At 39.6% G+C, this 26,853-nt stretch overlaps 1 protein-coding gene across 1 annotated transcript; it reads right to left on the bottom strand.

The window, feature by feature from the left end:
- Positions 1-31: 31 nt before the first annotated feature.
- K441DRAFT_200422 (L-galactonate dehydratase) lies at positions 32-2,102 on the bottom strand. Its single transcript, XM_067640480.1, has 4 exons — positions 1,870-2,102; positions 1,687-1,791; positions 1,438-1,568; positions 32-1,322 (listed from the first exon to the last, which is right to left on the bottom strand). Exons 1-4 carry the CDS (start codon positions 1,912-1,914, stop codon positions 257-259), a joined length of 1,347 nt encoding a protein of 448 aa, XP_067501250.1. The 5' UTR covers positions 1,915-2,102; the 3' UTR covers positions 32-256.
- Positions 2,103-26,853: the final 24,751 nt, after the last annotated feature.

Consider the following 26,853-nt stretch of genomic DNA (forward strand, 5'->3'; position numbering starts at 1 on the left):
GTTTTGATTTGGTATTTCTAAGCTCATATGGCGGTGGCTAGCACATCTCTAATCTTCATAACATCTCTGCATCTCATCAAGGTTTGTAGTTACACATCAAGAAGCTCAGGCTCCTCTGAACCAACGTCATCATAATATCCCCCTGCAGTGATATGACTGGGGCTTAGGGCTCCAATCCTCTCCATCTTCCGCCTGATATCCCATGATTCTCTCAGCACTGCAATCCCATCCTAGAACTCCTTCAAACAACTTCTAATCATATCCTTTCTCCCTCCAAAATTGGCTTCGCCTCTTCACTCCTCCACCAACTCACGCCCTCCTTCCCTGGAAATTCGAATCGTTCTAAACTTTCCGGGCGCATCTCAACACTATAACCAGGCTCCGTCGGCGTGACGTAATAGCCATCTCTAATGACAGCCGGGTGGAAAAAATGCTCGTGCAAATGGTCCACGTATTCCAACACACTTTTCTTACCGCTTACAACCACGTAATCGATTGTGCTAAGGTGCTGGGTATATTCAGGTAGCCCGACACCGCCAGAGTGCGGTACAATGGGAATATTAAATTTAGCAGCCATAAGAAGTACCGCAAGGACTTCATTGACTCCGCCGAGTCGGCATGCATCAATTTGGCAGACGTCGATTGCAGAGGCTTGCAGTAGTTGCTTGAATATGACTCTATTCTGGCACATTTCGCCCGTTGCTACGCCAATACTAAGTGGCTTCAGCGCTTGCCGAATTGCTGCGTGCCCAAGGACGTCGTCGGGCGACGTAGGCTCTTCAATGAACCAGGGCTTAAATTCCGCAAGTTCATGCATATAGGTGATAGCTTCTGGTACCGACCAGACTTGGTTTGCATCAACCATGAGAATATTACCGCGGTCGAAGCCGATGATTTCGCGCGCAATAGTTAGGCGCTCCCGGTCTTGAGCAATCGAGGAGCCGACTTTAAGCTTGAAATGCTTGTACCCTGCATCCAGCGTCTGCTGCAACAAGCTCCTCATCTTGTCCTGGCCATAGCCTAACCAGCCGGCTGAGGTGGTGTACGCGGGAACCGCTTTACTGTTCTCTGCTTCTTTGACCCGTGCTGCTTTTCCTTCGGCGCTTTTCGTGAGGATCGCGAGCGCTTCTTTAGGGGTCAGCGCATCGGTGATGTAACGGAAATCAATGCAGGATACGACTTCAGTTGGTGTCATGTCGGCAACAATGCGCCAGACGGGCTTATTGAGGGTTTTAGCCCACAGATCCCAGATCGCGTTAACGACGGCACCAAGGGCGAGATGAATAACACCTTTTTCAGGGCCGATCCAGCGAAGTTGAGAGCTGTTGAGTCAGTATAATATCAAGGAAGCCATGTTGTGTACAGAGTATGTTGGGGCCCTTAGAATCTAATGGGTTCGGCATGAAAGAAAAAGAAGGAAACCCCCCAGGAGCTTACTCGGAGACTATATATCGCCATGTACGGCCCCAATTGGAGGTAAGGGAGTCCAGTGTCTGGCCTTTGATGCGGTCTACGAGAAGGGAGATAGCGGTACAAACGATTTCATTGCCACGGCCTATGGTGAAGGTCTAATGAGGGCTTAGCAAGAGTTTGTGAGGTGTCTATATATGGAGGCACGCGTAGCGGAGAGGCAGGGGCTTGAATCGCAAGAGTGGGGAATCTCGGACTATGTAATAGAGCTTGTACCATTCCATGACCAGTGTACTCGGTATCAGTGTGGAGGATGCAGTAGGCAGCCGAATAGTCCCCTGCTGCGTTCATAGCATCGGAACCGGTTTTGTCGAGGGATGTCTAGATATTTTCGTGAGCTCAGCATTTGAGTTAAATTCTCCGGAGTCAAGAAACAATTGAGATCGATTCGGGACTTACAGGAAATCTCACATCACGCGTTTCCGCGTGCGTGATTGTCACCATAATGACTTTCCTCGGCTTTTTACTTTTAATAGTTCAAGGGTAAGCAAATTAAGGCAAGGAATACTGAATCAGCGTAAATTTTTGTAATGGTGAAGTCAAGAGTCCCATTTCTACAAAGCAGCGTATTTAAGAAATGATTCCCCTCGATCATCAGGGTCCGTCGGAACAATAATATTGCCCGCAACGAGGCCGATAGGTGGAGAAATTCTTTCTAAAGGGCATTTACCAGGGATGATGATGATGAAGTTTATTCCGCCCGGAGGCACTAAGCCTAAAGGGCACTAGTACTATATTACATATTTTCGCTCCCTTTAGTCTCGCCATATTCTCGCCATATTCTCGTACAAGCCCGTACATATGCCTTATTTAGTACTCCATAGTGTTTCTTATGCCTTATTCTGCGAGATCTCGTGGGTGGTTAGTAGCAGGTAGTCTCGGGGGGCTGTTCCTCCAAGTGTTCAGTGTTCTATCTTCGGCGATTAAAGCGAGATCTGCTGGTGGCACGAGGGTGCGTGGTGTGGGTTGGTTAAAGCGTGGGGTGGGTTAACTGTGGTGGGCGGGTTATTAATCTGGTTCTGCCTTAAGTCGTCCGGTAGCTATTACATATTTTACTATTATTCGGACTACGTCCACTGTCTAGGGTTAAATAGCGCTATACCCCTAAAGTAGAAGGATAGGCTGCCTCTTCTTATATCTATTTGCTGCAGCATTTGCTCTTAATACGCTGTCTATTTTATATACCTAAAAAGGGAATATTCTACTGTTTCTCTTACTTATCTATAGTTATATTAATCTAATTCTACCGCTCTGATCTAGTATAGATATCTATTAAGTTATACTATCCCTATCCGTAACTAGGCTAATATATTTACCTTTTCTTGCTTAAAGGAGTTATATAGCCTATAGGTATATTTACCTAGTAGCATTATATCTATTTTTCTTAAGTACCTCCCTACGTCAGGAAAAAATTTACCAGCATTTTTGCAGCATTTGGCAGCATTTGGCGGCCAAATGCGCATTCCGCGCACTACAACGTGTAGCGTATGGTATCAACTAAGGTGCGGCATACTGCCGTATTTAATAATGCGGTGCAGCATACTGCCGCATACTGCCGTACTTAACAATGCGGTGCCGCATACTGCTGTATTTAACAATACGGTGCCGCATACTGCTGTATTTAACAATGCGGTGCCGCATACTGCTGTATTCAACAATGCGGTGCCGCATACTGCCGTATTTAATAATGCGGTGCAGCTAATTGCGCATTTTGCACTTAATGCGCAATTAATATATAATGCCCTCCTTGCGCATTCTGTATATCTTGCTCACTTTACGTAATAATTTATATTATTTTAGATAATTTAATATAATATAGCGACGGTTCTCTTCTACCTGCCTACCTACCGACCTACCTACCGACCTACCTGCCTGCCTGCCTGCCTGCCTACCTGCCTGCCTGCCTGCCTGCCTACCTGCCTGCCTGCCTGCCTGCCTGCCTGCCTGCCTGCCTGCCTGCCTGCCTGCCTGCCTGCCTACCTGCCTGCCTGCCTGCCTACCCGTCCGCCCGTCTGTCTGTCTGTCTATCTGTCTGTCTGTCTGTCTGTCTATCTGTCTATCTGTCTGTCTGTTTGTCTGTCTATACCTACCTATCTGTGCCTACCTATCTATGCCAACCCGTCTATGTTACCTTGATTCGATCGATCGATCGAATCGTTTATAGTGTTCGCTGGCTGGTTGTTTGAACGGTTGTCTGGCTCTAGCGACGGTCGTCTAGCTCTGGCGACGGTCATATAGCTCCGGCGACGGTCGTCTACTGTCGTTGTCAAAATACAGCCGTTTCAATAATATCGGTAAAAACCGCCAAGCCAAAAGAGCCGCATCGCACCCCACCAAAATTTGTATGAGGGGTAATTCTTTCGATTTTTGCCACTTATAATGCGTTAACCACCTACTATAAGTGCCCAAATATTAAAGCTGGCGCGTTACCTAATTAAGTCGATTATATAGGAATCTTGGTGTTATAACTTATGGCGCCCCAATAGCAGCAGCTACCTACTAGATCGTCAGGCCGTGTTCTAAAGCCTTCTAAATAAAAGCGGGCTTAATCTGCGCCTGCTTCTACTGTCTTACAGCCGCCTAAAAAGAAGGTAAAGAAGAAGATAAAGAAGAAAGTAAAGGTGGCGAAGAAGAGGCAGAAGATAATACCAGTACCGTTACCATCGCCATCACCGCTACTGTCTCTACCGTCGCTAGCAACACCCGCAGAGCCTAGTGTAGATGAGGATAATGAGGGTGAAGATAAGGATATTAAGGAGCCCGTAGAGGTAGAAGATGAGGATATAGGCTCGCCGCCGCCGCCGCCACTAGCACGCTTTATAAGTGTTTGGAAGGCAGTTGTAAGTAATAAAAGAGAGTCTCTTCCTGGCACGAAGTTAGCTGTATTTAATACCAAAAATATATACTACTTCGAGCTAGACGAGTGGTAGAACCAGATTATACTGCTTTTATTACTACGGAAGTTCAAAATCACTCGGCTCTAAGCTGTCGCCTCCTATGAGAAGGCGCGATAAGCTGACTGCTGCCCTTAAGATATTCGGTTGAGTAAGGATCTGGATTAAGCTCTCGCTATAATTAAGGAGTGGCACAAGTGCTAGCCGTTAAAGTCTTTGTCCTTAAACTTTACCTTATATTTAGTTAAGGAGAAGAAGCTAGAGACTTAGGCTCCTACTGTAACTCTAAGTTAGCATATAAGCAATAGGCCCGCGGGCAGAAGGATAGCTATATAGGCTTAACTTACCAATTTACCTAACGTACTTGCTGCTGAGGAGGCTTCTGGCAATAGGATTCCGGCGATCGTAGATAGGTGGCCTTATATAAATATATATTGCCGCAATAAAGGTAAGACGTGCTAGTAGAATAAGAAGTTACTTAACTCGCCTAACAGCGCAATTAATTATTATCCTATTAGCATAGAAAACTTCTAACGGTGGAACAAGGAGCTCCTCTCTGGTGAATTTACCGTTAAGCAGCCGTCGCAGAATCTTATTATCAACTTGGTTAACTACAAGGAGAGGAGTTAAAAGAGCCAAAAGAAGCAGGTAGTGGAGAAGGAAGTCCCTACTTAGTTAAATATTAACAAACTAGTGTTAGTTATAATGGTAAAGGAGCTCAGAACTATAAACCAAATTACTTACCTTTCTTTATAATACGCTCCTCTATAGTATACTCCGCCATATTTAAATATCAAAGCACCCTAAAACTTAAGCCCCGTTTAGTCGGAAACAGATCCAGTTAAGCTACTTAGCCAGTTCTTTAAGTAGTTGGCTAACTAGCTAGAGTTTAATAGCGAGAGATAAAGGGCTATTTTGGAGTAGATTAAGGATAAGCTAGTAGAGGAAGAATGGAATCTTAACTTATTGAGGTTATAGAAGCCAGGTAAAGGCATAACGTTAAATTAATAGGAGAACTACAGCTTTAAGATTAAAACGCTACATAGAATTAGGCCTTTAATCTTAAAGTTTAAGCAATTAAGATAGTTATCTATTAATCTATAATATATCCTGCCTCTTAGAAGTGCGCTCCTGCATATATACTATATACTTAACTAATAGCAAAATATAGGAAACTCTTAAAGCTCTTAAAGTCCTTAACCAACTATTGGTTCCTTCTAATCTAAGCCTTAATATTATTAAATATGGCCTTAATAGGATTGTAATCTAGAGAGTATAGTGGTAGGAACCGGAGCTTAACACTATACTGCTCGCAGAGCTCTTAAAGCCGTGTTAATTTATAAATAGAAGCGTTATTAAGAATAAGGATTAAGTGCGGCCCTAGGTATAGTAAACAATAAAAAAGCACCTACTTCTCTATAAAGGCTTTAAATATCGCAGAGCTAATAGAGCCTTAAAAGATAATATAGCTCAGATATCCGTTAACTGTTAATGCTAGTAAAAAACTCTACCTTTTTAACCTCTTAAGCGGGCGTGCTATACCACATATAGTCCCTTCTAGTAACTAGCCGTACTTCCTATTACTAGTCCTCTCGTTTGCCGCCAACTCATTAAGAAATACTAGCTACTCTATGGTTTAGCCCTTTTAGATACCAATCCAGGCGTTATAGAGGAGGCTACTCCTTTCAGCAGCCCAAGCTCTAACTATCTTTCGCGACCAGTAACTCCTCTTAAGGATATTATAAACGGTTGCGGCACATACTTAAGCGTCAAACTCGTTAAATAGGAAGGCTTGTATCTTATCTAGATACGCAGTCGGCTGGTCCTTAAGGAAGTCAAGAAGCCTCTATAAAAGCAGTCAGTAAAAAGCTCAATAAAAGCTTAACACCATAACGTAATATATCACCATTTCTTAGTAGGGTAGCAGAGCTCTCGGTCGCCCAAGAACAACGGTAAAAGGAGTGTACGGTTCGCCCCAAATATCGAGGTTTAATCACATCTTATAAATCGTCTTCTTAGCCACCTTTACTGCGGCTGCAATAGTTGCTATATTCTTATTGGCTTCAATGCGAAGCCTAATTTTATAAACAACTTCATCTAGAAGGCGGCGGCCCATATTAACCTCAATTATAGTGGTTAAAATTAAAAGAATTGCCCCTCATACAAATTTTGGTGGGGTGCGATGCGGCTCTTTTGGCTTGGTGGTTTTTACCAATATTATTAAAACGGCTGTATCGGTAAAAATCGCCAAGCCGTACGACGCGCATCGTCCCCTCCATTAAAACAATACACCCCCTTATAGTCCTACTAATATAGCTCTATATTTTATAAATAAAGGCCTGTTTTATAGCGCTAGAATAGGGCTATAAAATAAGCCCTTATTTATATAATTTAGGGCTGTTTTAGTAAAGTTATGGGGGGTGCTTATTTCTAGGAATAGAGGGGTCGGCTTAGCCAGCGCAGAGCCTCAATTCAAGTCTTACAGCTACCCCCTATAGCCCTACTAATACAGCTCTATATTTAATAAATAAAGACCTATTTTATAGCGCTAGGATAGAGCTATATTGGTGGGGCTATAGGGGGTATACTGCTGTTTTGGAAATATTAATAAAATCGCCAAGTCGCAGTAGTATATCACCCTATATAATTCCACCAATATTAATCCAATTTATATATATGGGGGCTCATTTTGTAGCTCTATTCTAGAACTATAAAATAGGTCTTTATTTATTAAATATAGAGCTGTATTAGTAGGGTTATAGGGGGTAGCTGTAAGACTTGAATTGAGGCTCTGCGCTGGCTAAGCCGACCCCTCTATTCCTAGAAATAAGCACCCCCTATAACTTTACTAAAACAGCCCTAAATTATATAAATAAGGGCTTATTTTATAGCCCTATTCTAGAGCTATAAAACAGGCCTTTATTTATAAAATATAGAGCTATATTAGTAGGACTATAAGGGGGTGTATTGTTTTGATGGAGGGGACGATGCGCGTCGTACGGCTTGGCGATTTTTACCGATATTTTGACAACGACAGTAGCTCTGACGACGGTCGTCCAGCTCTAGCGACGGTCATCTAGCTCTGGCGACGATCGTCTGGCTCTGGCGACGGTCATTGACGATGGTACTGGAGGAGTCCTCCACATGCGTTTCCTGCTTACATAAGCAGAGTCCCTTCTTGTTCGGTCTCCGCAGCAACTACTTCGGTATCCGTAGTAGTCACCCCGGACCCCGTAGATATAGGCCTATATCAAGGCCTATATTCCTCATAGATAGATTTAATAGATTCTTTTATTCTTTTATCCTCAGATCTAGTTCATTAGGTTATAAGCACTCGTTACTACTAAGCTGCGACATTAGAAGATTAACACCTTACCATAGGTTGCATTAAGGGTTACCATACCCGTGCTAGGTTATTCCTTACTGCTCTGCATTATTTCTTATTATTAAATCTACGCGTTAAGTTCGTGTATTTACGCGTTAAATTCATTTATTTACGTGTTACCATAGGTAAAGACTATCTAGGCATTTAACGCCTTAAGAAAGACGGTTTAAATTGGACCCAATATTGGACGCAGCTTAGCACGTACCTACGTGGTAAGGGCCTTCTGTATATTATTTGGGAAGATGCGGGCCTACCCCTCTACCTAAAGCTCTAGGAAGAAAAACCTACGATATCTATTAATTAAGTACTAAAGGATGCCGATAAGGAGGAGCGAGACAAGATCCTTAAGAGGTCTTAAATTATTATAGATACCAATGATTTAATTCGCTTAGCCAATAAGGCACTCTCCTATAAGTACGATAAGGAGTTTAAATAGTATAGCAAGGAAGACGGCAAAGTCTATTTAGTTATCCTTAGTATAATTAATAATAAGATCCTTACTGCCTTGGAACACAAGCAGACGGTAAAGGACTATATTAATTACCTTAAGCAGACGTTTAAGGCCCGTGGCTTAATCTATAAGGCCAATATATAGGAGACTTTTATTAAGCTCCGTTTTTAATTAGACTAAGCGGTTACTACTTTTTTAAGCCGTTACTAAGAAGCGGTTTAAGGAGTTAAGTAGGTAAAGCTTGCCCTAAATAACAAGATCATTAACTATTAATTCATCAACGCCGTTAACGAACACTTCCCTATATGGGCTTAAATCCAACGTAATAAGATTCGTGACGGCCACACGATTTCACTGCTTTAATTAATCACTAACCTCACCGACAAGGCTCGGCGGAAGGACTTACTTAAGAGCTTCGCCTTGGTCAATAAGCTACCAGGTGACTTACGTTCGAATGACTAGACCGGCCGAGGACGCGGCAATGGTCGTGGTCGCGGCAATAGTCGCGGCAGAGGCGGGGGAGCCGGCTGTGGTGCCTTATTAGGCAATCAAGGCTCTGCTAAGGATGCTTTAAACAAGTATAGATAGTGTAAGCTAGGTTATCCAGGTGGCGAGGACGATTGCTAGATAAAGCACCCCCACCTAAGGCCCAAATAGTGGAGACCTAGAGAGAGATAACCGCGCTTAGGTAACGGAGCAGCCTTAATAACTACTAATAAGGCCTCCAAGGGGACATCTAATCGCCCCTCTTAAGCTACCAATTCGGCAACTAGAGGGATCTTTGCTACGTAGGCTATTAGGCCAGTAGCTATAGCTTTAGAAACAAATATTAAGGACTCCTAGATAGCTAATAGTTGCTTAAATATTTATATAGGCAATAATATTAGGAAGTTTATATAGTATAAGGAAATTAAACCTCTCTAAATCTAGATAGGAGGAGGCCTAATAAAGGCTATTGGCGTTGGATTAGTTAAGCTTATAGTCGCCTAAACTAACCACTTAGCCTATATAATTATATTTACTAAAGTATATCACTATCCTAACTTCTTTATAAATATTATCTTACTTAATATTCTATAGGGGAAGGGCGCGTTCTTTAACGGTCTCTATAATATAATTAACTTTGTTAAAAACCGGGCGGAAATAGCTTATGTCCTATACGTTAACGGACTTAATACGTTTATACTAGTAGACAACCCTATAGAGGTTCCTTTTATAATAGCTCTAGCTACTATACAATCGCGCCTTTATAAGAAAGGCGTGCTTGCTAAAGCTACTATAGAGACTTAGTATAAGAGACTATAACATCTTCCTCCTAACTAGATACGTTAACTGGCTAGAAGTATAAAGGGGATTATAGTTACTAAGGATAAGCCATTTCACTATAAGGACTATTACCTTAAAAAGGCCAAAAAGCAAATATTAAAACGCCCTTAATAACGTAGCAATCGCATATTTAAAAAGGTGTATGTTAATATAGTTAGGCTATTAAAATACAAAGGTCTTTATAGAGAGAAGTACTAGGTATTATTTACTAATAACCGAATATACTTTAAATGGATCTACTATATATCGAATAGAGGCTCCGCGGCCTTTACCTTAAAGTAGTTTGTCCGTATAATTAAGACTTAAACAGGGATAATAATTGGCTGCTTCTAATTAGATAGAGCCGCTAAGTAGTTTAATAAGAATATAACCGATTTCTTTAAGAACGAAGGCATAGTTACTAAGGCCTCTACCCCGTATACTATACACCAAAATAGAATAGTAGAGAAGGCCAATTACCTAGTTAAAGAAAGGGTTAGGGTGATATTAATTAAGACTTAATTGCTACTAAAGCTCTAGCCTAAAGTTGCTAAGGTAGCTGTATACGGGCTTAATATGTTACCTATATTAGTTAATAAGGACAAAGCTCCGCCTACTTAAGCAATAGCCCTCGCCTTAAAGGATACCAATTTTACAATTATATACGCCAACTAGAAGATCTATAGCTATCCCGCCTACGTCTACATTAATAAAAAAGACCCTTAGCGGTAGTAGGGTAATAAGTTCGTTATAAGAGCTTAAAAAGGATAATTAGTTGGCTACGAAGGTTTATATATATACTACGTCTATCTACCTCATAAGAATAGGGTTGTTTAATTAAGTAGCGTCACCTTTAACAAATTAGGAACCTTTCTTACTACACTAATTAGTGAGGAAGAAGGCAGCGACAACGATATCTACTAGATACTACTTAAGGAACTTTCTATTAAAGACACTACACTAGAGGTCTCTTAGTTACCGTAGGAAAGAAGCAAGACTTCTTGGTCACTGTAGGAAGGAAGTAAGGCTTCTTAGTTACCGTAGGAGGTAGACCAGGACTCTTAGGCCTTGTAGTTAGGGGGTAACTCTTAGTTGGGGGGTGCCTCTGGCGATTATAATATCGCACTATAGCTTAATCGACCTCCTCTTACTAATGACAAACAGGCAGGTCTTGACTAGCAAGAGCTTCCTAATCTAGGAGGACACCTCCGTTAGGAAGTGACTCCCTTAAGGGATATCTACCAGGAGGATCTAGAATAGATTCTAACTAAGTACTTAGATAAGGAACCTAAACCTATAGTAAATACTTGTATACGGTTAAAGCCACGGCTTAACTATAGCGTACTCTATAGAACTAAAAAAAAGGAGCCGGCTATAAAGGCTACCTACCTTACCCCGTCCTTCGCTTACACGTTTATAAGTGCTCTATTATAGCCTTAGTGGATAAGAATAACTAAAGAACTACTTTTGGAACCTCGCAACTGGAAGGAAGCCGTTAATTTAATATTTAAGAAGGAGTAGAAGGTAGCGGCGGATAAGGAATAGGAGTCTTAAATAGTTAATATCTTATTTAAGATCGTTAAACTTCTACCCGGAGCTAAGGCTCTACTTATTAAATGGGTCTTTATATACAAATTTAATAAGAATAACGTCCTATTTAGATAGAAAGCATAGCTAGTATTATGCGGTAATAAGCAGCGCCTAGGAATTAACTACGGCGATATATTTATAAGCGTTGTTCAACCTAGTATATTTAAGCTACTAATAGCCTTAGTTGCCGTATATAATCTAGAGTGCGAGTACTTAGATATAATCACGGCCTTCCTTAATAGGAAGCTTGACTACAAGAATATCTATATTTAGCTGCCAGAAGGATACCGCCAGTATTAAAAGGACGGCGTTGCTCTTATAGGCCTACTGCTTAAGGCTCTCTACGGTCTTAAATAGGCCCTACATCTTTAGTATAAGGAGCTTAAGAGCTTCCTTATTACCCTCAAATATATACCAATTCCAGCTAACCTATACGTCTTCGTTAGCCAGCAAAGCGGCCAAATTATTATTATCTACGTCGATAATCTTATCTTAATTAGACGAGATATACGGACGATTAAACTGCTTAAAGAAGCACTTAGGAATAAGTATAAAGTAAGAGACTTAGGCCTAATTGCGTACTATCTAGGTATTTAAATTATAAGAAACCGCTAGGCGCGATTAATTCGACTAGTATAGAACGCCTATATTAGGAAGATCCTATATACGTTCTATATAGAAGACTGCGTACTAGCCTCTACACCAATCTACCTATCTGTAGTAGACTTTAGGCTATACAAGCTTAAGGATTAAGCTCTATCGGAGCTGGTAAAACGGTACCAATTGCTAATAGGCTCTCTATTATATCTATGCAATTAGACTTAGCCTAATATGGCCTAGGCTATAGGGAAGCTCTATTAGTTCCTATATAACCCTACCGAACTACATATAGACGCCGCGATGCAGATACTCGCCTACTACGTAGGGACGATCGACTTAGGTATAGAGTTCGGCTTACCCTAAGGGCAGCAGCCACCTCCGAAAGCCTTCGCTGAGGCATTAGCTACGGACTATACTACCCCTAATTGTAATAGGGAGTATAGCGGAAGCGCACTAGGTGATATACCTGACCTATAACTACACGGCTATAGCGATGCAGTGTTTATAGATGCGGTCGATAGGAAGTTAACTTTTAGCTATATCTATAAGCTAATAGGTAGCCCAGTTTTATATAAATTAAGTAAGCAGTTAATTCTTATAACCTCTACTATAGAGGCTAAGTACGTAGCGATAACGTATACGGCCAAGGAAGCCTTATGGCTCCGTTAATTACTTACTAATTTAGGCTATACCAGAAAGGATTTACTACCGATATATTTATATGGCGATAATTAACCAGCTATAAGCCTTGCTAAAAGCGACGACTACCACGCGCGTACTAAGCACTTTAAGCTATACTAGTACTACATTTGTAACAAGGTTTAAAGCGGCGTGATCCACCTACAGCATATTCCTATAAGCAGTATAGTAATAGACGGTCTTATAAAGCCACTATTAACAACTTAGTTTAGGAACTTTGTCAAGTAGCTAGGCCTCGTTTAATGCGATATAGACACTAAACCCAAGTAGGAAATTGTACACAGGTCGGCAAAACCTCGGAGGGTACGCCATTCGATAACTCTAACCAATGCTGACGACTTTTAAATAGGGGATGGGAACGATGTAGAGCTTATAACGGGTGATCGATTATAGCTTAGGGAGAGGTTAAATAGGACCTATAATACACTTGGAGGATTATAAGGTGTTTCTTTTATATATAAACAAGTTCAACACTAATTTAGGAAGGATCTACTTCTGTTTTAGTAGAGCACTAGGGGGTATGACGATGGTACTAGAGGAGTCCTCCACATGCGTTTCCTACTTACATAAGCAGAGTCCCTTCTTATTCGGTCTCCGCAGCAACTACTTCGGTATCCATAGTAGTCACCCCGGACCCCGTAGATATAGGCCTATATCAAGGCCTATATTCCTCATAGATAGATTCGATAGATTCATTCATTCTTTTATCCTCAGATCCAGTTCATCAGTCATCTGGCTCCGGCGACGGTCGTCTAGCTCTGGCGACGGTCGTGCGGCTCTGGCGACGGTCATCTAGCTCTGACGACGGTCGTGCGGCTCTGGCGACGGTCATCTAGCTCCAGCGATGGTCGTCCGGCTCCGGCAACGGTCGTCCGGCTCTGGCGACGGTCGTCTGCTGGCTGTCGTTCTGGTGTCCCCCTAGGTAGGGAGGATGTAAGGAAGGAAGGGTAAAAAATGAGGTGGCTACCTAGGTGTATATAGGTTATCTCAGGTGCCTCAGCCGCTTCTCTAAGGAATCTATCTCTCGCACGGCATAAACAGGTCATAGTCCATTTCAAATATATCGATTGTGGGGGGTGCAGGCCTATAGGGCGGGATCTAGGCGATATCCTAGCGTTTATAAGGCTTTTTAGGCCTAAACTTCGGAGATCTGGCCTGAATCCTACCCGGTGTCCCTAATGGGATAGCCCGCCGCTAGACCTAAACAGGACTGTAAGTAACTAATCTAATGTATATCGTAAGGGGGGTGGGTGGGTAAAAAGAACGACCTATTGAGTGCAGTTGCAAGCGATGATGTTATTAACCGTGTTGAACATCTGGTTGAATACCTGAGTTATAGGGTTTTCGGCCAAGCAATGTATAGACACATGACATCTATCTCTCACACAGCACGAACAGGTCATAGTCCATTTTAAATATATCAATTATAGGGGGTGTAGGCCTATAGGGCGGGATCCAGGCGATATCCTAGCGTTTATAAGGCTTTTTAGGCCTAAACTTCGGAGATCTGGCCTAAATCCTACCCGGTGTCTACTAGCGAAGCGCCTGCTACCTATAAAGAATTAAGTTAAAACAGGAGCAATATCTGTAGTATAAACTGTGTGATAAAATCAAAACATTATATAAGGAAAGAAGGTAAGGGAATAAGAAGAATGGGTATATATCGTTAACTTAGTTACTTAGTTAACACATTACCACAGTCCTGGCAGAATTTAGCAGACTTAGCCAAATTTGGCAGAATTCAGCAAATTTAGTAGAATTTTGCAGAATTTAGCAGACTTGGTAGAATTCGGCAGACTTAGCAGAATTTAGTAGAATTTAGTAGAATTCGGCAGACTTGGCAGAATTTGGCAAAGTTTAGCAGAATTTGGCAGACTTAATAGAACTTAGCAGAGGTTACGGATATTGCCAATATTACGGGTGTTACAAATATAGGACAATCTTGCGGTGGTAGGCAGAGTATAGTAGAATACGGCAGATTATGGTAGAATACGGCAGGTAGCGTGTATAAGGTATTATGGGGTAGTCCCGTAACAAAAAGTATAGAGTCCCTATTTTAGGCTTCCCTAGCCAGTATAGGCATACTCCACTAGAAATTTAAGTTTAATTAAAGTCGTTCGGTTTCTAAGGTATTATAGTAAAGTTTCACCGCATCTAATATCCATTAACCTAACTGCGCCGTTTATAACTCTGTAAAGCCATAATTATGCGTATACTACGCTGCACCCCTACAAAAGGAGTAGTTAGAGTAGCCGTTAAGTAGGATACCGCCAGCGGCTAGGCGGGTTAATAAAATCTTACGTACTACTGGCACCGAAAATACTTTATTATTAACGCTAAATAATAGATCTAATAGAGGCCGGGGGTCACGGTTAAATAACCGTATTATCGCGGCCATGGGGTATAGACGATCTCCTGGTATAGCGGCGATCTAGATATTAACGCCACTATAGGTTTTGTCTGTCTTGCTCTATTTTAGGTAAAAGACTATTAAATAGCCGTTAGGGGCGATCCTGATATCATTATAGAGGGCCCTCGTAGTGCTAAAGTCCTTAGCTTTCCTATTTAGGTACATAATCTCTCCTATACGTAGGAAACCCGTAAACGCCATTATAAATACCACGTCTACATTTGCATCCGCCTTATAGGGTCTAGAGGTAACAATCTTGTCTAAAATATCCTTCATAATCGGTAGTTTGGTCTTTTTAGTAGATGGGAATAGTAATATAGCCCCCGCTAGGGCCCTTTTAATAGTATAGTCTTTAAAGGCGGCAATTAAGTAACCTAGGTCTATATAACAAGATTAGATTACGGAGATATAGTTAGAGAGGGTTTCTAGCTTAATCCTACCTATTAGAGGGGCGGCTATACCGAACGCTCATTAGGCAATCCACTCCCCTAAGTTTATCCTCTTAGCCGGATACAGTAATAAACCGTTTAGGGCTAAGAAGGCCTCCCAGCTCTTAATAGCGGAGGAGTAGCCTTTCCTTATATTAGCTGCCAAGCCATGCTATATAAGTAGTAAAAAGTAATAAGACCCACCGATCTCACTCCAGAAGGTTGGGGGGGGTTAATTAAATAACTCTAGGTCAACTATAAGAGTTAGTAGCCACCTAAAGGAGAGATATTATTTTTCTGGCAAAAAGCCTTTATTTATCCGGCAAGAAGCCGTCCTTCATTTAGTAAGAAGCCGTTATTCATCCAGCAAGAAGCCGTTATTCGTTTGCCACTTAGGGCACAGTAATAATAATTTCTCGCGGTTAAATCGCGAGAGAGCATTAGTAAGCCCATTGTTGGCGCTAAAGACCTATATAGTTATTATAGTAATATTATTTATTATTAAGGATATAAGTATCTCTCAGAGTGATCGGTTTCTAGAACCTTTTATAATATTATTCTAGATGCCGCTATAAGCAACTATATTATCTGTATAAATATAAAGAGACCTATACCACCAGACCGATAACCATTTTTTAAATGCCTTCGTAATAGCATGTATCTCTTTTAGGTTAATATGGTCATCCACCTAGTCTAGTAGGGGATAACAGCTAAAGGCCTAGGCCTGGGGTAGGGAAGCCGCGTAATTAGGCCAGTGGCCGTTCTCTCCACTAAAGTAAAAGCCTCTATAGCCTTTAAGTAATAAGGCGTTGGTAAACAAGTAAAACTACGGCCTCTCCTTATTATTAAAGAATAGTATACCGTTACTTAATATAAGAACCTTAAGCCAGAGGTTAAGGTCTTCTTTTAGCTCTAGGGGGAGGCGTTAGGGCATATTTCTTAATAACCTAGTAGGCCATTTTGTTATAAAGTCCTATAAGGAGCGAGAGTACAAGCGCCTAAGGCGGATAACTCTTATATACTATGCTAGGCGGCCCGCCAGTTATTAGGCTTACTGTAATAATAGCCAGCCCTTCTAGAGGGCTTTGGTTACCTAATTAATAGCTTTCTATTACTTAGCTAGTAAGAGTTTTATCTCCATCGCTATAGTGTTAATAGTGTAACCTAATACTTCAGCCTCCGTACCTTTAATATTCTTAGCATTATTTTAGGGTACCCCTAGCTGGTTAGTAACTAAGAGGTATACCTCCCTTAGTAACGGTAGTATAGTTAGACACTTAACTACAAATATAAAATTATTAAGGTAGTGCTTAATAGTGGAGTTAATCTATTATGCTAGGATCCAGTAGAGACCTTCGGCAAATAAGTTAAAAAGGAATGGGGCTATTTATAAGCCAAATGGCAGACAGCATTTGACGTATATAACTCCCTTCCAGATAAAGCCGAGTAGGTAATATAACCGCACTAAAACGGGCACCATCCGGAAGGCATCTTTGATGTCTTGTTTAACTAGGTAGCAGCCTCTACCAGCTATAATTATATATACTAGTATAGTCTCTATCCGGGTATAGTATAGTACTGCCCAGGCTGGGTCGATAGAGTCATTAACTAAGAAGCCCTTAAGTAAAGAGAGGTCGTAAATACAGCGGAAGCCGCCATCTGCCTTAAGCACTAGGCCTAGGGGTAAGGTAACTGCAGAGTTGGTGGCCTGTATACGGCCTAGGGCCAGGTCAGTAACGATCTTTTTAGAGATAAGGTCTTCGTTATTATATAAGGAGAGGTGGTTTTTGTAGATATTAGGTAGTATAGGTAACAAGGGACCTATCTCCGCCCTATAGGTAAGGATACCTTATAAAATTACTGAGAGATTTCTAGGGTACCTATAAAGGAGCGTGCTCCAAGCGAGAGATCTTAGAGGTAATAGTGAATTAGCCAGGAAAGTCGTTTATAAATAAGTTTCGAAAAGAGGTACTAAATTAGGCCTGCCTTAGAGCCTTGGCGTCTATAGCAGGTCTATCTAAATAGTTAAACCTAGGAAGATATCTTTATCTACTATCAAATCCTAGGTCTGACTACTTACGGCGGTAAGCTACCTAGGGCACGACTTTAATAGGTGGTTTTTATCGCATTTAGAGCATGCGTAGCAGTAACGACATGGATCTTCTCTACAAGCCTGCTAGTTATTCCAGCTGTAACAGGGCTTACTAGAGGGGAGGGGAGGGGAGGTATTCTTTCGCGATCTTTTTAATGCTATACCACGGACTTCAAGTCCCTGGCTCCATGCCTTTATATTAGCTGCCCGGCAGTATAGGGCCTTAAACTAGGTAGGCATGTTCTAGTTACTAGGCTTAAGCTAATTGCGATCTATAATATACCTATAGTAGTTAAGCGCGAGGTCTAGGATAGAGGTCCAGTTATAGGTCGCGGAGTAATCGCGGATCTTATTTATTTAAAGCAACATTCTTATATAGAGGTTAGTTGGGCATACATAGAGAGTGCTTATGATCACTACGTAGTTTATAAATCCAGTAAACCAGACCTCCTTATTCTTATAGACCTTACGGCTAGTAGTAGGTCTCTTTAAAACAAGCTTTCCGTTTTTAATAGTAGCCACATTAAAAAGGTCTGGGCGGCCAGAGTGTACCTATAGACGGGCTAGGTTCTCTAAGCGGAAGGATCCTTTCTATATATTATAGAGGTCTCTTCTAGCTAGGCCAGGGAGGTCGAGCTTAAGTGTGCCTAAGCCTTCTAGTAGGTTATAGAACTTACCTAGTTTATCTGCCTTAGTAGTAGAGGTGTACTCTAGTGGAGCAGGCTGCTTTAGAGCGGCTAGCCTTGCCTAGTAAAGCTCCTCTTCCTATTCCGTCTTTCGGATCCGTGCCTATTCCTCCTGCTCTCTCTTTTAAATCTCTAGGTTATGGAGTTATTAGGACCTCTCATCTTATTTCCTAGCTCTTTCTTCTTTTAAAGATAAAACCATAGTATATTCGGTAGATGGGATGGTAGTAGATAAGGAGGTAGATGATAGGGCGGTTAAGCGAGGAGTTTTCGAACGGGTGCTATTGGCTAGAAAGTCGGTCATAGGCCTTAATAATTATCGCCACTAGGAACACTAATCGCAAGCAATCTATGATAAAAAGAACAACCTATTGAGTGCAGTTGCAAGCGATGATGTTATTGACCGTGTTGAACATCTGGTTGAATACCTGAGTTGTAGGGTTTTCGGCCAAGCAATGTATAGACACGTAACATTTATGGCGTTGCATGGGCCCACTCTCTTGCCACAGCCCCACTCTGCGGCGCGCACTAACTCCTGAGCCAATAGAACGTCACGCTATCCCTAGCCCCCCTGCAACCCCCAAATTCCTCTGCGAAGCGTCTGAGAGATTATAGGCGCACGTTTGCTGTAAACCGGGCCCGATTCTTAACGTATGCTAACTTTAAGTAACTATAATAGGGTTAATATACTAGCTACGGTCTTAGTACGCGATACATTTAAATTATAATCTCTTCTTTTATTTAATTATAATATTATTATTCATTGCTTAACGTCCGATTTAGATCCCTATTAGGCCCACGCGGACTACTCCTTATATACATATAGGGAGAAAACTCTATTTAAGAAAACCCCGTAATCTATCTCCCTGCCTTTTAGGACTCGCCTATAAGGCGCCTATAAGGCGCCTACGAGTCACCTATAGTGCTCTACTACCTTACTTTTTAACCTCCTTAGGAACCACTGCTGCCGTAATAAGCCTACGGACGCGCTAGTATTGCAAACTTTACTCTACCACTGTAGAGTTATTAGGGGGCGCCCATTACTCGCCCCTCCTACCCTTTATTACTATTTCCCTTATAACCTAGAACTGGTTTAGTATATTTTAGCTAATAAGCTACTAGGTAACCGCCTTAAGGCCTTTTTATATTAAGAGTAGTATATTATAGTTCTCTATACTAGCTACTAAGAGTATTACTTCTTAGTTAGTGCGTAAGGGGTATAACAGTATTATATATTTTAGTATCTGTCTTAGCTAGCTATATTCGCATTTTAGGCTACCTACTAAAACACCTACCTAGTAAAGCTAGTCTTTTAGTCCTATTATTCCTATTCTTAAGAGTATTACTATTATATTTTCTACCTTTATTAGGCCTTCTTAGAGCCTTAGAGTATTTACCCCCTATAGCGTTAACCATACTATAGCTTAGGTTCCTCTTGCCTTAGTTAGCCTCTATACCTTTAACTCCTATACGCCTCTCCAGCGTTAGTTTAGCCAGTATTATATTACAGTAAATAGTTTCCTAGCGTTCTTTTATACTCTACTTTAGCTCCTTTCTCTTTCTTACTATTATCTTTACTAGCCTCTTATACGTCTCCCTTCCTCCTCTATATAGGCCTAGGCCCTAAAGTAGTACTATTTTTCTTCTACTTTCTTTACCTATTTCTCTAATATATCTTCCCTACTTTAGGGTTATTAGTTTATTCTCCTATAGGGCGCCCTAAGGTCCCTCTATAGTTTATTTAGGCGTGTCTTAATATACTTTATAATATTAGAGTTACGTTTATTTTACGCCCTTTATATTATAGTGGCTTTAATATATAGTTATAGGGGGGGAATATTAGCTTCCTTTTTAAGCAGTNCTNTAGCCNTTNGCTTATATCCNCCTATTATACTNNANAGGNAGGCTATTTAGACCTTTTANANTNGTTTAAGGAGCGATTTAGGGGGGCCTTTCTTAGATTCTCTAATGGCCTAAATACTAGACCTATATGTTATAGTTAGCCGGACAACTGCTATATATAGTAGGCGTGACCTTTAAAAGTATAGACCCTATATAAAATCAACGATCCTAGATAATATAATGTACTATACTTAGCCCTTATAGGCCGCTTATGCTATATATACGCTCTACTAAAGCTTACTATTTACCTATACTCCTAATACCCTTAAGCCCTAAACTAGTTAACCCCTAAAGCCTTAGATGTAAATTATATGCTAAAGATCTATAAATTAGTTGCGTTTTCTTATAAAGTAGATTAGCTAGTATTTCTCTAATAAGAATTGGACTCTATATCGTCTTGCCTATTCTATATAGGTGTTATAAGCTTTCTCTAGTGTTCTACAATTCTCTACGGCTATTGGCCTATATATAATTAGGTTTATATTATTAATAAAGCCTATCCCCTAGGTTACCCCTTTTTTAAAGGAGTTAAGTAGGTTACTTATAAAGAAAAGGAAGAGTATAGGCGAGAGGGGTAATCCTTATAGTATTCCTATTATAACTATAATAGGGGGGCTCTAGTATCTGCTAAAGACTAGTAATATTTCTTTCTAACCTATAAACCCTTAAATAAATTATATAATCTATTCTAGGAAGCCTTTTACCCTAAGGATATATAGGAGACGCTTATAGGGTATGTTATTATAGGCGCCGCTAATATTTAGGCTAAGCATTAATACTATAAAGTCCCTTCGCATCGCCTATATAGATTTAATGGTAGTAGCGAGTAGCGTAAGTGCTAATAGTATTAAGCGGTTCTTTCTTGCCCCTATTTAGCTTTATAGTAGTAGGNNNTATTNCTNNGCTATNTNTACTATATANTCCNCTATTACCNTTTCTAAGATCTTGCTAAGGGTGTTTTTTAAGGTAATAGGGCGGTAGCTTCCTAGGATTAAGTAATCTGCTTTACCTTCTTTCTATAAAATAACTATCGTTATAGATCTTCCGAGTTGCGAGTAGTAGCCTATAGTAAAGTATGCCCTAGCTATATCTATAAGCCAGGGTACTATAAGTGGTCTATAGGTTTTTAAGGCCTTATTTAGAATCCTATCTAGTCCTAATACTATATTATTTAAAAGGCGGCTAATAGTTCTAGCTATTTCCTCTATTGTTATATTACTGTTAACCCTTAGGCGAGTTACTAATGTTTTATCTATAATGTTACTAAGGTCTACTAGAGCTAGTTAGGGGAAGAACCTCTCTATAAGGATCTTTACCTTCTTATTATTATTATTAGTAGCCTATAATTCCCCTACTCTTTATAGGGGTAGTAGGTATAGGTCTTCTACTAGGCGCCCTACCTTTTTCTTTACCTATTTTACTATAGCCCAAAGGCCCTTATTATAGGGGAGGCTTAGGTTAGAAGTATACTTGTTTATAAACTATCTCCAGTTATTTCTTACTTCTTTCTTTAGGGTATTTTTTAACTAGTTTCTTATATCTTTATATTATCTCTCGTCTTTAGGGTTATAGCTGCTTATATATTTCCTTCTTACTCGTTATTAGCTAGTAATAAGAACCGCGTATTATACGGACCATACGTATTACGTATAGGGGCCCGGTTTTAAGACTAGGCAGTGCTCTTCTAGCCTATTTTTAATTACTGCCTAGATCCTTTCTAGTCTTTAGTCGATTTCCTTAAGGGTAGCTAATAAGCCTCACTTATTTAGAATTAGGTGGATTTCTTTTAGGTCTTAGAGTTGTTATTTAACTATATTAAGAAAACTATCTATCTTAAGCTTCCTTATTACATATCTTTTACTACTTAGTTACGCCTTAATATCCAAATCTAGCTATATCTGGATAGGGATATAGTCTAAGGTAAGTACCTATTCTTCTTTAGGGTTATACCTTTTAAGTCTCTAGTATAGGCCTTTATCTATAAATATAAGGTTAATTATACTTTTAGAGGTTCCTTATTGCCATATAGTTGCTCCTAGGGGGGTAGCTAACTTAAGGCCCTAGGTATCTATAGCTCTTAGTAGGCACTCTACCTATTAATTAGCAGCAATATAGATACCCCCCTACCGCGGGTGGTAGAGGTTTATATCTCCTAATAGGATAGACTCTATACCTTTAGTTTCTAGCAAGCTTATTACTAATATAATATTCTCTATTTATAGGACCCCTTTAACCCTAGGGTTATATATATTAATAATTTATACCGGTCCCCTATATATCTAGATTGTTATAACTATAATATTTAGGTTAACTGCCTGCCATAACTATAAGGATAGGCTAATAGCCTTACTAATTATAAAGTATATGCGTATAGCTGCTTTTAGTTTATATAGGAGCTAGAATCCTTAGGGGCAGTATATTAATTATATATAGGTATTATAGTACGGCTCTTATATAGTAAGGATATAGTATTTCTCTAGGTCTAGACTATTTAGTAAAGGCCTTATAAGACAGTGGTTTATATTGCCGTAGTTATACTATATAATAGATAGGTAGCGAACCCCCGGCAAGGGTCCTTCGCCTCTTCTTTATTCCTCACTTCTTCTATTTTTACTTTCTCTAAGATGTTTAGAACTTCTATCTCTTATATTTATACCCTAGTTACTACTTATTTTATATAAAGCTTTCCATTCCCGTATCTTATATTCCTACTAGCGCTTCTATATCTAAATCTATTATTATCTCCAGTTCCTCCCCTATTCTTACTAGCTAGCTATACGCCCTTTATAAGTTGGCTGCAAATGTTATATTTGCCGCATTAAATCTAATTCTTAATTATCCTGGTCTTAAGCTTGCTATAGCTATCTATAGGGGTCTTCCTACTAGGCGTCCTCTTCCTTGTGTCCCCTATAACCCTTATATCCCTATACGGTCTAGTAATGTCGCGCAGCGCCGCTTCTGGCCCGTTAAGGCTTAGGATAGCTAGCCTAGCCCCCTAGTGCTAAAGGTAGGAAACGCTGGGAAGGCACCTATATCCCCCTAGCTTATCGCCTATTATTTCCATTTATATAACCTAGCGTATAGTTATTCCTATAGCTGTTAAGCCCTTACCTTCCGCCTTCTATATTTAATGCAGTCTTCTCTCTCCCACGCCTTATATATACTTTAGTAGCAGTTTGCGCATTTTATTTAGTCTTAATTTAAGCAGTGTTTTATATTATAGGGGCCTATATAGTGGCCGTAGCACACCTATACTACGTATGTGGATTAGGTGTGTCCCTCTTATATATAGCAATAGTATTGTTCTAGGCATAGTCTATAGTTATAGAGCCTTACGTTATATATAAGGCCATTTATAATTATTCCTTTTTAGATAAGGAGTTTTTGCATTCCTAGTATATATATGCTAACAATAAGGGAGCTATATATTTGACCAGCGTCTCCCTAGTAAGTCTCTAGCGACCCTTATATCCTTTTATTATTCTTATTATTTGCTTAGTTTACATTTTCCTATTAAGGCCATTAGATTTAGGTAATCTTAAGGCCTAGTATAAGGCGTTCTATATATTTTACTATCTCCTATATAGTTGCTATATTATCCGCCTAGCGTCCCTTTTCTACCCTAAGGCTTATAGGAACCGCTAGGACTTTAACTAGGTAGTCTTTATAGAGTACTTTTATGCCAATATATTCTCCTAGCCTATCCCTTACCCTTACGGCTTATTCCTTTACCTATTAGTCCTTTAGGGTGACTCTAATATCTCCGCTCCTAAGGTATTAGACTATAACTGCGTTATAGACCTCTTTACAAATCTCCGTAAGGACTTCTGTTTCTAATTATCCCCTAAGCCCCTCTACTTTTTCTATATTTAGTTATATTATAATTATATACCCAGTTATTATCTTAAGGGGGGTGGGTTCCCTATGCTATAGAAGTGCGGCTACAGCGGCCTAGGTACGGTTCGCCGGTAAAGGGGGGTTTTATTTATTTTTAATTTTACTTAGCCGTTAGAGGATTTAATTAAGGGTTTACTAAAGGGGCGCCTAAGGTTCGCTAGACTAGCGGAGCCATTCTGCTAGCTATATTAGTTCGTTATAGCTAATAGTTACTCCCCCGTAATTCTAGATACTAAACGCGTCTAGTAGGCTTTATATTTTATTAAATACCTTCTTAATAGAGGTGTTTCCGCTTTATAGTGTGGTATTCACCCGTCTTTATTATAGAGGGCCGTTATTAGGTATAGATCTAGCGGTTACACGCAAGTGCGAGCTACTGTCGGTTAATATATGCCTCCCCTATAATGTATATATCTTAGGGGGATTCTCTAGGTGTTTTTTTAGGGTTCTTTTTGGTTGGTTTTAGTCTTTTTGGGCCAGGTGCAGCAAGAGCTCCTTCTCTACTTTTTCTTAGTATATTATATATACTATTGTTTTAGAATTATTAATATTTAATTATAATAATTATAACTAGCTAACTACTGTATTAGGGGGCGAGATACAGCCTTAAAGTTTAAAGACGCGTTTTTAAACCCAGTCCTGCCCTACTAGCCTCGTCGACATAGCGACCGTACTCCACCACTACACCTCTACTTACCCTAAAACTTCCTAAGGTACCTCTTATACCCTATTACAAACAGCTTACCTAATTATACTATCTAGTAGGAGGCTGCATATAGCATACGTGGTATAACTATAGCAGTATATAGCTGTCTTATATATCTGGCTATAATGCCCTATATAGATCCTGTGATACCTAATAGGTATACAAGCTAACCTATTAATCGTTCTATAATGTAGTCTAGGTATACCTTTCTAGAGAGTTAATTATCTAAAATAACTCCTAGGTATTAGGCTTTTATTATTAGTTAGATCATCTATATTCTTCCGTTTTTTAGTTAAAGCACTAAAGGGCGCTTCCTATTTTTTTTCTAACGTCTTCTTTTTTAGGGGAATAAAGTATATAAGCTCGTACTTCTATAGTGCGAATACTGAAGCGTATTAGTTTGCCCACTTTTCTACCCTTTTATACAGCATTACCAGCGTCTTTATTATTTCTTTAGTGGTTCTTCCGTTTACTATAATGCTTATATTATTAATATAGCCTATAATAAGCCTATGTCTAAGCCCGTCTTCGTCCATAGCTATATCTAAAAGGTCGGCGTTATAAAATAGGTAGAGAATTAATAATATTAGTAAACCTTATAGGATCCCTATTAGTATAGGGAACCTTTTTAATATGCCTTCTAGTAGCCTAATATAGGTTAATCTTCCTATAAGGAAGCTGTTAATCCAGTTAACTATTAGGGTAGGTATTCTTTATTTTTAGAGGTAGTGGATAAGCCTACGGTGTAATATATTATTAAAGGCTCTACTTATATTAAGCATAAGCAGGCTTACTATATCTTCTTCTCCCATTTACTATAACGCGTATATCTTTTCTAAGAGGAGGTACACTACATACTTACATCCAGCTACTACTATTCCACCCATATAAGTACGTGGTAGGAGGCTATAAGCGTCTACTATAAAGAGTAGTCATTTTACAAGCACTTTATCCATTACTTTACCTACTATATTTAGTAAGGTAATTAGTCTATATATCTTAGGGTCTCTAAAGTCCCCTTTCTTTAGTTTTTGGAGTATTACTATAATAGATCTTCTAAAGTGTGCTAGGCAGTACCTTATTATTAGGCAGTAGTTAAAAAGTTAGGTAAGTAGTTCTTTTAGTTCCTAAGTGGCCTTATAGAGTATATAGCTTAGGAGCTAATCCTCTCCTAGCGCCTTATCTGGGCTAGTTATTTTAATAGCTTCTTTTACCTCCTATATTATAATCTCTAGGATCTATATTAGGTTTAGATACTAGTACTTATATATATCTTTTAGATCTACTATAGGCGGCGTAGAAAATAAGGAGCTTTTTAGGGCTACTATTTTCCCTTTTATAGTATATTATAGGGTACCTATTATATTTCTAATATCTAATATAAATATAGTCCTTATAATATTCCTCCTCTTAGCCTAGGCATATAGGGACTATAATCCCTTTATATCCTTAACCTCACTAACTCTATCTCTATGTTCCGTTCTTATAGCCTTTTTAATAGCTTTAGTCTTTTCTCTCCTTACCATCTATAGTATAGTATAGTTCTCTTCTATTAGAAGCCTATTATAGTGTCTTTATACTTATCTCTCTACTTTAATTACTTTAGTACATTCTTCTAACTATCCTAGTTTAGATTTTAGGCTAATCTTAGCTATTAGCGCGGACAGTTCCACGGCCTTAGTAAGTATATTAATAATTTTAATAACCGTTATATCGATCTAATCCTATAGTAGGGTTAATAGTACTTTAGGCAGCTCTTAGAGTACGTTATAGAATATTTATTTATTTATTTTCTTAAAGAGTCGCTATATAGGCTCATTCTCTCGTTTCAATTAGTACCTAAAAACGGTTTTAATTAGGAGGTAGTTTAATCCTTTATCCAGTTCCGTACTAACCCTTAATTAAATTAAGTAGTTAGCTATATTAGGAGTAATAAGGCTAAGATTAATTATAGAGGGGCTTATACCTACTCCTTTAGCTAGTTTTATAATTAATCCTATTTTAAAGCTTAGTCTAAGTTCGTTATTCTCTATTACCTTAATAAGGTATTCTACTACTACTCTATAGTTAAGCCTAGCTTTAGGCCCTCCCCATTTAGGGTAGTAGAGATTAAAGTCTCTAACCACTATAGTACTGTAGTTTAGTCCTCTTATTCTTCTTAAGGCATTATTTAGCTTTAAAAGTATATAGCCCCTTAGGAGCCCGTCTAGCCTATTATACGGTAAAAGGGGGTTTAGGTTATAGACATTAAATATAGTAATTATATACTACTAGTCTTCTCCTTAGTTTATAATTAATACTATAACTAGGTTTTATCCGTAGTCTATAATATAAAGGT

This window comes from Cenococcum geophilum, assembly GCF_001692895.1.
Source record: "Cenococcum geophilum 1.58 unplaced genomic scaffold K441scaffold_37, whole genome shotgun sequence".
In the NCBI taxonomy this organism is placed as follows: Eukaryota; Fungi; Ascomycota; class Dothideomycetes; order Gloniales; family Gloniaceae; genus Cenococcum; species Cenococcum geophilum.

Excerpts from the sequence above, each read along its gene's own strand:
- K441DRAFT_200422 (XM_067640480.1), bottom strand. The coding sequence starts at position 1,914 with ATGGTGACAATCACGCACGCGGAAACGCGTGATGTGAGATTTCCT. Across the intron at positions 1,792-1,869 it reads CGCGTGATGTGAGATTTCCT|ACATCCCTCGACAAAACCGG; the intron begins GTAAGTCCCGAA and ends GAAAATATCTAG. Across the intron at positions 1,569-1,686 it reads AGTACACTGGTCATGGAATG|ACCTTCACCATAGGCCGTGG; the intron begins GTACAAGCTCTA and ends AGCCCTCATTAG.